Source organism: Aptenodytes patagonicus, chromosome 3 (assembly GCF_965638725.1).
Source record: "Aptenodytes patagonicus chromosome 3, bAptPat1.pri.cur, whole genome shotgun sequence".
NCBI lineage: Eukaryota > Metazoa > Chordata > Aves > Sphenisciformes > Spheniscidae > Aptenodytes > Aptenodytes patagonicus.
In genome coordinates, this window is record NC_134951.1 from 64,073,913 (window position 1) to 64,087,900 (window position 13,988).

General features: G+C 37.2%; 1 protein-coding gene across 1 annotated transcript; it reads right to left on the bottom strand.

Annotated features, from left to right (window-relative positions):
* Positions 1-276: 276 nt before the first annotated feature.
* Positions 277-12,707, bottom strand: TMEM244 (transmembrane protein 244). The gene is made up of 6 exons (XM_076335495.1): positions 12,675-12,707; positions 6,696-6,781; positions 6,054-6,127; positions 3,078-3,203; positions 1,238-1,282; positions 277-371 (listed from the first exon to the last, which is right to left on the bottom strand). The coding sequence occupies exons 1-6, from the start codon at positions 12,705-12,707 to the stop codon at positions 277-279; spliced, it is 459 nt and encodes a 152-aa protein (XP_076191610.1).
* Positions 12,708-13,988: the final 1,281 nt, after the last annotated feature.

The window sequence follows — 13,988 nt, forward strand, 5'->3', positions numbered from 1 at the left end:
TTGCATCATTGCTCTTATCCTCCGTATGGTTTATTTAAAAGAGACAGTGTATCTAATCATTTGCTTAATGGAAAATGTACATACAAAAGCTAAAAGTGATTACATACAACAGCTAAAAGTGATGACATTGACATTGCAAACAAATGTAAGATACAAGAGGTCTAGTAAGCTAAATATTAGCTTTACAATTAGACAGTTGTTAACTTCATTTTAATTATGTTGTTAATGAAACCATAGAATTCATATAAATATAAAGGCAAGTTCCACTATTCCTTTTCAAAAATCATCTAGAACTGGGTAAATGAAGTTGTCTTTGAACAAGCAGTATGACAAAATCTGTCCTCCACAAATCATTGAAATTACTCCAGATCCTGAAAGAAAATATATGACTGTTTTATATTAATTTTTATAGTGGAATATAAATGTTATGATAAAACTTTAAACAGACATTCTTTTTATCTTAATTTTTTTAAAAAATGGCCTGCCTACTTAAACATTTTGCCCAAGGCTTTAGGTACCTACAAAGATATCGGCCTCAGCAGCTGCTGATGCAAAACCAGTCACAGGACAGGGAATTTATTTGCCTGTCCCCATCATTTAGGAATTTACTGCAGCTGTCGATCCTTATTATCCATCATACAAGAAAGAAGAACAGAAGCCAGTCCTTTTCCCTTAACTATTTTTCAAGATAGTATATTCTAGTACAAAGCTACACTTTTAATTTTACAGAAAATTTAAGATTCAGAAATGTAGGTTTGCCATTCACTCTTAACAAAATGTGATGACTGGGTTTTGTCTCATCTATCATAAGCACCTGTGCATCGTGTTTATAAAAATTGTCTCTGAAGGTGCCTGTCTCTTGCCATTGATTATAAAGGGTACCAAGGAAGACTAGTTTGGACAACTGTCTTTTTGACACCTGAATTAAGTGAAATAGTTTGATTAGTCGGGACTTAATCATGGTTTATTTCAAGAACATGAGCGTATCTGCTATTTGTTAGCAAGATTAACACAAGCTGAGTACATTCTGGTACTAACATTCAAGCAAATGTTAGCCCAGCGTTACTTACCTGTGTCATTAAAAGAAGTATAAATGAAAAGAATGTATTTCTTCTTTAAATGTTGACAATTCTCAAATTAGTGAGACAACAGACATTTAATAGAAACAAGTAATACTGTAAATACTAATTTTCTACACGGATTCTAACGATTTAAACTTTAAAGAATGTAATTATACCTAATGCCAGCCACCAGTGTAACATCAGGGGGAATTCAGACATAACTGCAAGGAGAAGAAAAGGAGAAATGTAAATTTTTAAACAAAAAGGATGGGGACACGCAAACATTACATTATGTTATCAAAGGTCTGCTTAGTTATGTTTCATAAATTATATACTTTACGTTTATTGAAATTGCAAATGCCTATTTAGGTCCTGATCGTTCAGATACTTGGCCATACCATTAAGCTTAGCCTAGTGAGCGATCCCACTGGAAGGCAAGTCTTAAACCTAATAAGTGTGTGCTAAACGGAGCTCTTACACTCTCTGCAGAAGAAATGCCTGTTTTATTACTTACCTGTACACAGTTTAGTACAACAGAGACACCGATCCCCTGCTAGAATGCCTACATATTGCTGCAATGCAAATAAATTAAGCTGCCTGACATTTTCAGTTTAATGGGTGATGCAGTGCATGAAAGACAGGCTGGGTGTGCGCGCTGCAAGCTAGCGCTATTGCACAGCGTGCTCTCTGCTGTGTCAGGCGCTTGCCCTTGCCTCACGCAAGCTGACCCACATCCCCACTGTATGATCAACTGCAGGGCCATTATATGACCCAATATTGCCCCCCCAAAAAAAAGCTGTCAGGGCTGTAAGGGTAGTAAAGTGAGCTGGGAGGCACACTGCATATGCTGGCAGCTCAGAGTCAGCCAGCAGAGCTTTGGTTGGCTATCTGACAGAAACAATAACAAATATGGGGTTGTTTGGACATCAAAATGCATCATCTAATATATTGATAGAAGATACCTTCCTGTATAAATTATATACAAAGCAGGTTTTGTTGTAGTTTTTGTAAATTCCTTGATTTAAATACAGAAGTTATTCACAAGGAATAACAGTAGTTTAAATTCCAGGAAATCAAATTCAGTAGATGAGAAATTATGCTTAATTTTTTAAGATGAAGTCTCTGTTGGTCTCTGGCTGAACTTGTCATGGTAACTGGGGAATCCCCGTCTGTATAAAGTGCTAAAAGACAAATGGACAAAGCATTGGAAAATGGAAGATGAATTATTATGTAGTAGGGAGGGAGTCCTAATTTGTCAGTGATATTTTTCCTATTTCTAAATTCTAGCATAAAAATACTAAGCTCATTGTTATAGGAGAAAAGAATCCCCAAATGGGCTCTGGCAAGCATGGGGTTAAAATATATTTCCTAATCAGCCATAGCAGCATTCTGCTAAACAGCATGAGAAGAGGGAGCAGGTTACCAGGGACTGGCAAAAAGTGATGATGAGTCTCATTTACAGCAGCCAATTCTTTTCCTTTTCTTCCCTTTGAGGGGAAGTGTTTCAGGAAAAAAAAGATGCTTCGATGGTAAAATTCTTTATTTTCCTTAATGAGATTTAGCTCAAATGATCTAACTTTAAAACTTTGAATTGGCTTTGCTGAAGCAAGCCTCATTTTTACTCTGAACTAGAGCTGAAGTGTTAATAAGTAGATCTTAAAGTGTCAGGACATGGACAACTATTAATTTCTTGTTTTAGAGAAAAACACGCCTCCCAGATGCTGAAATTGCATCTAAGATGGGTTTGTTCGATATGAACTGTTAGATTACAAACTAAAACTCTGAATTTTTAGTAAGAAAATAGTGTTTTAAAGTTCTGCAACAAAACCAGAATTTAGTTTTAAATGGCAAGATTTAAATACACGCATGAGTCAAATGGGTGGAAAATAGAGATATATATTTATTTAGCTTAAGGAAAAATGATTACGTTAGTCCAGTAATACAGTAGATGAATCATAGTTGATTGGTCCTTCAATTTGTGATACTATGCATATATTTAGCCGTAAACTGACTTACCGACTGAAGTTATGATGATATGAATAATAGTAACTGTTACAGCGTAATCCCAAACCCATTCTTCCACAACCAGGGCAAACAGCAGACCACAAATGAAGAAGGTTATTTCCAACGATATCACAAGAACTGTAAATGAAAATAATGTATTTCAAGCACAGTTTTGAAAGGCTTTTTCCTATATTCAAAATGATAGCAATAGGAAGTTAAAATGTCTGAGATAGTTATGCAAATTATTTTTTACAGGACTGAATATTACACTAATGTTTTCATTATAAAGTTCATTTCTAATTTTGCAAAACACGAGGATTAACAGGATTATGACCAGTGACAGGATTATGACCAGTTTATATAGCCTAGTGGAGAAATGGCGTGGAAATTTTACTTAGGGACCATCCACACTCTTTGCATATGGCACCAAATAGATTTGGTTGTTACTGACATTGATCAGATTTTTTCTCATCCAAAACAGAATTGTGTGGTTAACAGGTTATGTTTGGAAAGAAACTTCATAGCCTTCTCCCTGTTGACTTCACTGCATCATATATATATATATATGAAATATACCAGAATATATATATATATATATCAGAACAATTTAAAGGCAAGACATGCAAGGGGAGATAGAGCAGAGAGCCTACAAGGTGAGCAGAGGCCACCCGTCCGCATGGGTCTCATGGTACATACAACCAGGAGCCTGGCTTTCCTCAGTGCCGATAGCAAGGCTGACACAGCTGCCATGCACTTGCCATGCCCGACATTCAGCAGCCAGCTCTGTGTTGTGTTAAACCATGAACAGGGATTACCAGCAAAGCGATAACAGCTAAACTATGCTGCCAAAAGAGACTATTAAAGTTATCTGATCAAGAAAATTCCTTCTCTTGGTGATGAAGTGGTGCTTTCTCTGGAGCGTGCCCAGCCATGCCCTGCCACCAGCCTGTGCTGACCACCTCCCCTGACGCGGGGCACAGCTCTGCAAAAGCAATGGCACGGGCAAGCCGTGCCTCCCCCGTGGGCAGGAAAACAGTCTGGAAGGCACGGAGCAGCTACGCTGGGAAGGTTGAGGAACCTCACCTGGTATTCGATGAGCTGTATCCTTCGACACAGCAATGAGGTGGTGCTTAGCTTTCAGCTTGTTCACTTGCTACGACGTGTAATGGGATCAAAAATAATCACCTTTAGGGTGAAGTTTGACTTTATGCTCGGTGGCTACCTGGGATAGCAGGGGGCTGAATGGAAAACGCGTGACGTCTCTTCTAGCTGTAGTCCTGAATTCCCATACCACAGGCCATAATTGTGCAATTGTAATTCATATAATTTTCCATCTAAATGCATTTTATTCTTCTTTTTAAGTACACAGGCATACAAAAGTCACGTTTTTAATGGAATTATTTATTTTTTTACTATTGCAGTAACGTAATACCTAAGATTACTGTAGCTGAGAGTAGAGAGACCATCGTTTTCTTTCACCGTATTTAATTTATACATTTGGCAGCATCTTGTGCCTTTCAATTTTATTCTTTTCTTTATAGGGTCAATTCGTTCCTACTGTAATATGGATCTTTCACCCAGCAGTTTAAAAAATGTAAAAAATAATAAGAAGATAACCGGAAAACAACATGTAGTTAGGAAACTAGGAAATAACACTTCAAAAAATTTAATGTTTGAAAATGCATTTTAGGTTTTTTAGTTTATTATAGTTCATGATGCTAGTATCCCTTTAAATTTTGCCAATAATTTTGTAATTTAGAAAGTATGCTTAGTGTAGACAGAAGCTCTGCAAACTTTTTTACGAAACTGGGCCAGTAATGATACCTCAGTTCTGAGCTACTTCCATTTATATTTTGAGGTTATCTTTTAAAGACATAATTCTGTTTTTAACAGGCATGAGTGAGACCCTTTAGTAAACTAATTTTCATTTGCAACATCATTCAGAGAGCTTCATTCTGTTTCTGTGCCCACAGACTTTAAACAGATCCTGTTGTGTTTTGCTATTTCATCCATGTTATTTCATCCCGTGGACAGAAAGGGGGATGGAATACTAACCGGTTGCATGATATAGTTGCTGTCTTTGGCATATAAACATGCTGCATCAAACTAGCTAATAAAATTTTCAGGGAAAAAAAATCATATTGAGATACAGTAATTACATTAGGGCCCTGAAAAGTAATTCTAATGGAATATGATTTAATTTTATTTTCCATTGCTACAACAGAAATGCTCTTTTTTCATCTGAAATCATTATTGACACTGTACAAATATCCATGAATTTTTATTACTCTTTTTAACCTGATGAACTAAACAATTTATTTTGAGCTTTACTTACTTTACTGACAGATGATGTGGTTTGCCTTTGTAAAATGGATTACAAATCAGGTAAAATGCATGTATGCATGTAATTTTTTAGGAATGACAGTTTAGGAAAGAGAATATATTTTGAAAGCTTCAGACAAAATTGCAGAAATTTGTTTTAGGATATATAAAGATATGTTTAGGGATTGAGCCATAATCACGCTGAAATTTTGATGCCCACTGTATTCAGGCATTACCAAAGCAAGATTTCCATTAGTTGAATGTGACCTGTTATTCAGCTCTGGATCCGATATGGTTCATAAGAAATTCACTGCAGTATGAAGAATAAATTTAACAACTTTGCGGAGGAACTTTACAGAGAATAGGTAATTGTTCTGCAATGAAAATGAAGCATCCTGCCAAAGCAGCACGTTTTCTTCAGACGATGCAAGATCAGAAGAACAACTTGAGGAAAAGCCTCACAATCACTCAAATGATGAGTAGCAATACAGAAATGAGAAGTGCAGGGAAGATGAATAAGCATTTAAATGCAGTGTAGTTAAAATACAGAAACCGTTAGTATTACTAAAACAGCTTTAAAATACTGTCCATAAGGAACACAAGTTTACATCCAGATATAATCTATTTTCTTGGCTGGGAAAAAAAAGAGAAACAAACTTCAGTTACCTAAATAATATGGGTTAATCCATGAGGGATTTGTCTTAAAATCAAAAGGTGCCAAACCATCCAACATTTTAATCCTGTGGAAATAGAATGAACAAGTATAACCAGAGATTTTCAATAAAGCCTTAGTGATTATATGACATATTATGGGTGCTTTTAAATACAATTTCAAATGGAATACTCTGGGTTTTTAGAAGCTCTCTACGTTCCGTTGCATGTTGTGGTCTTGCCCTTGCACACAGAGTCCACGATCTCCGCTTGTATTTAAGACACGTCTGGTACTACGCATGCTAATCAATAACTTCCTAAGGGAATATAATTTGTCTTTTTTATCGACTGTAAAAATCTTTCTTTTCCTTTTTTCATGTCATCTTTTCTCTTACGTTCGCTTATTTGCATGGTGCAAGTGCAAGGAAGTAGATTAGAACCAGCATTGTATGTTAGTTTTGAGTCTCCATTTGCCAATTTGTGCATTTGAACAAAGGTTCAGGTACAACAACTCAACTGAATTTGAAAAATGTGTTCACAGAATAACTGGGACTGGATGCCTCCAGTCTGGATGCCTCCTCTACAGAGTCATAGCTCTACCCATTATATCCAGTTGTCGTATGCCATCATATTAGGCTAAAGACAAGGAAATCTTACTTGAATACTGCGAAGCACACAGATAGGACCACATAGTACACAGTGTAGAAAACTACCATGCATATCAACAGGTTCACCAGAACAACCTGCAAAAGGGAAAAAGACAGTAAAACCTAATGCCATGTTTACATTAGGTACATAATTGTCAGAAAATAATTCCAGATTACTATCAATCATAATGTGGAACCCCCACACACATTTAGAAAATAAAATATTTAGACAGAATTTTTTCTGTTGCCAATTACATCAAAGTTGTTAAAAGCTCTTTGGTACATTTCGGCTCCTAATGTGTGGTCACAATGTACGGTTCTTTGGTTTTTATTTTACTGTATACCAACTGCTTATTGAATTTATAAGTGTTCAGAGACTGAGAAGCACATTTCTTGATACTTATTACACAGGAGGCCTTGAGAATTTAAGATCATCCAGATGCTTAACTAAGCCTCATTTTTAACTTAAAAGAAATGCCATCCTTGTAAGTTTGTTGAAACTGTGTACAAATAAAAATGTACAAAATTGCAAAGCAGTAACTGTTATGTTTCCCAGCCTCTAGAAAACATCACCCTAGTGCTAACTTCCAAAGGTAAGGATGTAGACAACTTAAATGAGTAACGAGGGATATCTGTTACATATTTTTCAAAGTTCAATTTTTGTGAATTAATTCTAAATAAATTCCAAATTGAAAAAATACCCCTAAAAAATGCAAGCTTCATAAAGCAACCACTGTCTTATGATCAAATACTGTGTCTTTAAAAAAAAAGAGAAACGCTATCTAGAGAATGATACAAAGAATTTATATTTCCTAAGATACCTTGTTATCATTATTTCTTTCATTCCATTTCAGCGTCTTCATTTCTAAACTGAAGTTTCATAAACAATGCAGCCAGAGAAAAACCTGAGAGCCTTCACCTGATAAAGTTCATAAAATGCCTTGAGATCCTTTCAGGTGAAGCATAATTCACATATCTCTGATCATCTAAGTTGGCTTCCTGAATTATGCAGACCCTAGGACTTGTATTAATTCCTACAGGTATAATGTAAAATTATGTTTTGAAGGTTAATATGTTTTGGTAATAATAATAGAGTCTTGCTAATGCAGAACACTTTAATTTCTGTTTTTCTGTGATGATATAATGACATTCCAGATGCTTATTTGGGTTTTTAATTTTTAAAGGGAAACACGGGACATCAGGACTAGGGATCTCTACGCATCAAATTTGAGCAACTGCTTTGGCAATATTGTGTGCTTGCTTAAGAACAGGAAACTGAAGATGTTTGCTACAGTCTGGTAGAGGGATGAGTAAAATCAGTTTTTCTTTTCTACAGACTCCAGATTGTCTTGTATTTTCTCACTCTATCTAATGCTTTATCACGTCATATTTCTCCTCCTCTTTCTTGACTTCTTTGTATCTTTCCTCTTTCATTGACCATTTTTTTAACTCCTGACTCTTTCTTTATTGTTTCATTTTCTTCTCTGCCTATCCCCTCCATCCTGCATCTTCTACTCTTTACTTTCCTCCAAAAAATTATGGATAGAAAGCAGTCATGAGAGAGACAGTGACTGTAGAGGGAATTGCTACCAGTTTCATATTGTCCAGCTTTAATATTGTGCTACATGATGCTTTACAATGGAAGGATGTGTGGCTACATTTTGCTTTTTGATATTAAAGCATCCCAGTTTCAGTTTCTGTTTTAGGAGTAGACTATTGTATAAATTCTTAGCCCAGGTACAAAACACATAATGAGTTAAGAATTTTCTTGCCCTTCCTCCAGTTTGGCTATCAAGTATTTGAAACTAGTATAATGTGTGTTTACCTGACTCCTCTGGTAAGACCTCCATAGATCTCCAAACTGATAATGTTTCTCATGCAATAATGATCTAAGGGTAACATCATTACTGTAGTGATTCCATTATTAAGTAAATACACTTGGACATGTAAATGTGGGCCCTAAGCCTGCACATTTTTGTGTGCCCTGCAAGATCCCATGCTGAATTTCCCCGATCAATGGAACTGAGCTGACAGCAAGTGACTTTGAATGTTTTGATGTTTTACAGGACTTCCTGCTGATCAAAAATAAATTTAAAATGGAGAAATGAAGAGTAAGATGATGAAATATTCCAAATCCAGTTGGTGGCTGGTCATGAGCGGTGTTCCCCAGGGCTCAGTTTTGGGGCCGGTCTTGTTCAATATCTTTATCAATGATCTGGATGAGGGGATCGAGTGCACCCTCAGTAAGTTCGCAGACGACACCAAGTTGGGCGGGAGTGTTGATCTGCTGGAGGGCAGGAAGGCTCTGCAGAGGGACCTGGACAGGCTGGGTCGATGGGCCCAGGCCAACTGTATGAGGTTCAACAAGGCCAAGTGCCGGGTCCTGCACTTCGGCCACAGCAACCCCATGCAACGCTACAGGCTTGGGGAAGAGTAGCTGGAAAGCTGCCTGGCGGAAAAGAACCTGGGGGTGCTGGTCGACAGCCGGCTGAACATGAGCCGGCAGTGTGCCCAGGCAGCCAAGAAGGCCAATGGCACCCTGGCCTGTATCAGAAACAGTGTGGCCAGCAGGAGTAGGGAAGTGGTCGTGCCCCTGTCCTCGGCACTGGTGAGGCCGCACCTCGAATACTGTGTTCAGTTTTGGGCCCCTCACTACAAGAAGGACGTTGAGGTGCTGGAGCGTGTCCAGAGAAGGGCAACGAGGCTGGTGAAGGGTCTGGAGAACAAGTCTTATGAGGAGCGGCTGAGAGAACTGGGGTTGTTTAGTCTGGAGAAGAGGAGGCTGAGGGGAGACCTCATCGCTCTCTACAACTACCTGAAAGGAGGTTGTAGCGAGGTGGGTGTCGGTCTCTTCTCCCAAGTAACAAGCGATAGGATGAGAGGAAATGGCCTCAAGTTGCGCCAGGGGAGGTTTAGATTGGACGTGAGGAAAAATTTCTTTACTGAAAGAGTGGTGAAACATTGGAACAGGCTGCCCAGGGAAGTGGTTGACTCACCATCCTTGGAGGTATTTAAAAGACGTGTAGATGAGGCGCTTAGGGACATGGTTTAGTGGGCATGGTGGTGTTGAGTTGACGGTTGGACTCGATGATCTTGGAGGTCTTTTCCAACCTTAATGATTCTATGATTCTATGATTCTATGAAATACAGATATTCATTCAGAAGTAAATCCACGAAAAGTGGCCCTGCATAAATGAAGTAGTAAAATATAGAGGACTGGACGCAATTTTTCAGTGTATCAGAATGGCAAGCAGTCAGTATGGACTGCATATAGTGAAGCATTATATCAATGCAAAAGAAGCCAGAGTTTATCTCTGAATGGTGACACCATATTTGCAATGGGATGAATTTTAGAAAAACCAGGTAACAACTAACAGAGGAACAGGACTCATTTCTGAAGAAAGGTAAAAGGAATCACGTGTGTGTAGGTTGATTACAGCGACTGAGGCAGGGGAAATAATAATTGCATATTCATAACCAGCAAGGAAGAGGAATTGTTTGGAGAACAGACTAAAGGAATGAAACAAAAACCCAAATGTATAAGATACTGCAAAGCTTCAACAATAATTTCCATTTTGCAAAGTTTGAAAGAGACTTGCTCTTTTTATTTATTTGCTTTTATTCAAGAATTTTTATCAAAACTGGTTATTGAGTGCCTTTATCATTTTTGTGGATTTTGAGGATAAAGTTGGATAATGTTCTTGACAAGTGATTCAAAATTAATAAAGAAAAGAAGAAAAGGCATAGAATATTTTTTTAAGTCCCCATTTTTACATAAAACTCAGTTGGCAGGTGAGATTGCAGTGAAAAATGTAAAACGTAAGGCAGCTCTAAAGTGTAATTTCGATTTTGATTTAGTTTGTTATATGCTGGTAAAAGGAGCCTTTATTCAAGGAGGCAATGACTCTGAGAAGGGCTGTAGATGAGCATTAGCTCATGCTAGCTCATTTTTATGAGCTTCTCTTGCAATACTGGGACACAAAACAAGCCCTTAAGGCTCTGGGTTTTAAGGTGGGAGAATATGAATAGAAATAAGGAAGAAGCATGACCTCTAAACACAGCACTGGGAAGACAAAGTGGCATCCAATTTAGTGTCAGCAATTTTTAAAGTGTGTTAAGAAATTAAGAAGGTGCAGAGAAGAGCCACAAAAGGAAGCTGATGGCTAAATTTTTTTTTTTTCATTAGGACTACAGCCCTAAAGAGGTCAATCTGTTTAGCTCTGAGGGCTGATTTGATTATGATGGATAAGTACCTTCACAGGCAGAAAATACCACGTACTTAAAGGTACTTTAATCTACCAGAAAAGCCACAAGAAGTAAACAGCTGCAACTTACAGCTAGACAAACTCGAAAGGTGCATGAAGGACATTTTGAACTGTAAAGGCAATTAGCCAATGGAACAAACTGCCTTTGGAAATAGATCCTTCAAAGCAAAACCAGATGCCTTTCTGGATGAAGCTTCACTCAAACAGCTCTAACGTTCACTTCTGACCTTAGTTCTTTGAATGGTTGTGTGGTAGATAACATATTTATGGAACCATCTGACACTGACTGAAGTGTGGATACGGTGTATTTAGCAAACTACTTATTTTTATATTGCTTAATATTGTAAAGTGCTAAATATTGAATAGTGCATCTATCTCCCACAAGGAGAGAGATCAAGGAGCTTTAGTTTCTAATGCAATAGGAGAGAAATCCATCATGCCTGTACAAACTGATATTTGTCAATAAGTAAATGTCCAGGACAGTCTTACTCTTTTCTTGTTTCCCTACATCAAAACAAAACCAAGCAAAAACTGAGAACGATTAATCTCTTCAGCCAGGTTCGTCTGAGGGCTAAATACAGCTTTCCCATTTCCGCTGTCTTTAGTCTCATTCTAAATGAAAATTGGCCAAATAACCCATTTGATCCCTTCTTTTCCACGGCGTACACCGTGGTCACTATAATGTTAATTGACTACAATGTCACGTGCAAGTTTGGCAGCCATGCTACCTCCTACCCCCCTCAAAGTATCTCTAAGCATTGGAAGTTTAATCTTTGGCACATTTTTGGTGGGAATCATTTTCATTCCGTTGCTCTGAGCAGATGCACATTTCCTGTAATTCTCCTTTATCTGCTGCCCCTCCTCTAGCAACTGCCTCCTTGAAGGCTTATCTGCTCAAGATGTAGATTTGTGCTGTAATAAAAGTGGTGAGACAGGACTGAAGTGAAAATCACAGAGCTGAAGGACGTCTGTGAGCCGATGGCCTGTTGACCTCTAATTACAGTAGGTGAATTCCTAACCTCTCTTGAAGTCAGCGACAAAATTTCATTGGCGTCAAAGGCCCAGGATTTTTCTCTTTGTACCCAGAATATTCCTAGTCCCTCTCTTAGGGATGTAGTGATGTATTAGGTATAGCATGCTTCGCTCAGTGGAGTAAGCTAAAGAAATGCATGCAGCTCGGTGCTAAGAATATATTCCTAAAAGAATAACACAAAAATGAAAACCTTTTGAAAATTTTCCAGTTGTATCACATTCCACTTCATTTTTTTATTTGGCCTTTCCACTGAAATTTAAACATATATTTTTAAAATTTCAGAATACATTTTATTTTCAAACTATTTTTTCCCTTTCTATTCCCTCAAGTATTTCAAAGCAAAAAACACAAGTCTTTCATTGTGTGTTAAAACAATTTAAAGAAAGAATTTCAGGAATACACCAGTGTCATCAAATGTAGGATTTTATTAGACACTTCCAAGGATTATATCTCATAAATGGAACTACATCACATATTTTGAAATCCTTTTTGTAAGATGCACTTTGCAGTACTTACTACCAGCACTATAGTATTAAGTGTCCTTTTCTTTTTTTTTTTAGGAAGAGAACATTGAAGAACACTCTTACTGTAAGAATGAAAGCAACTGCTTTTTCAAGCCCCACAGTAGCGCTCTCATTCTCTAAGTACTATCCGGTGACATACAACACTAAACAAACTCAATTCCCTTTACCTTGGTTTCAGCAGTTTTGACCTTGAGAGCCATGGACACATGATGAGTGAAAGGAAGTGCTGTTGCTATATTCCATATGCCAATATCAGCAGGAAGAAGCAGCTGTTTTTCACCCCAAAACCATTCTTATGGGTCAGTATAGGACAGAGTGAGGCGAGTTGATTGGATTAAAATGAATTGAGACAGAAGCCATCTGCGAGCTAACTGTAAGCTGCTGAAGAGCAAAGAGAAAATCCTACTAGCTCATTTGACGTTCGTACTTTCGTAGCTAGAGTTGGCCAAAGCATATCTCTGATATAATTTGACTATTTAGAGACAACATTATTAATATTGGTTTCTACTTTCTATTTCCTTTTTTCAGCATTCATTTGTTCACAGTTCCTTAGGGTTATTATACCTTCCTACTTTTAATTAGTTTTACAATTTCTAACATTAATTCTATTGACTATTGATGTGGAAAGGTACATTCTTCACAATGTTCTCTGCTAACATTTTTCTTCTATCACTTTATTACATCAAGTATAATTCACTTGATGTATTAGGTATAATTAGGTAAATTAGGTATAGTTAGGTTAAGAAATGCCAGACTTATGTTATGACGACTCTTCTCCTGAACCATATTTTAGTATGCTCTAGAGCAGATCCAACTTCTACTGAGCATTTCCTTAAACGATTCAGACTGACTTTTTACAGACACATTATGATTCAGTATGCTGTGTTATTTGGAAAAAGGAGATCATACAAGGGAACACTTATGAAACTGAACCAAGAATGAACCTTTTTTTTTTGCTATCACTAACATAATATGTGCAAGTTTCATTAGGGTTTTTTATGCCTTTTTAATCATACAAAATAAAAGTTATCTGCTTTAAAATATAGTCTGCACTCAGCAAACAAGAGCTTTCGCTCATGGATTCAATAGCTCCAGATTGTGAGTACCGTCAGGGAAAATACTGGTAGTATTGTGTGAAACTCCTTCCTGTGCAAAATGCTAGCACAAAAATCTGTACATCAGTTAAGTCCTATTTTGAGGGCTGAAGTGATGTCAAAGGAATAGACTGAAACAAAATTTAAAAAAAAAAAAATTGCTTAAACAGTTCCAATAGTCACAAGTAGCAAATTAATGAAGAAACAGTGGCTTTAGTAATTAAAAATATTTGAAAAGGAACAAAAGGTTTCATTTGAAGAGCATCCTATCTACCCCAAAGTATCAGCTGAAAACAGCTATGACCTAAAATTAATTTGCATAAACATTTGCAGTAACTCTAAGTAGCAAGATAATTGAAAAAGTAATAGATTGCATTAATGTGAGAC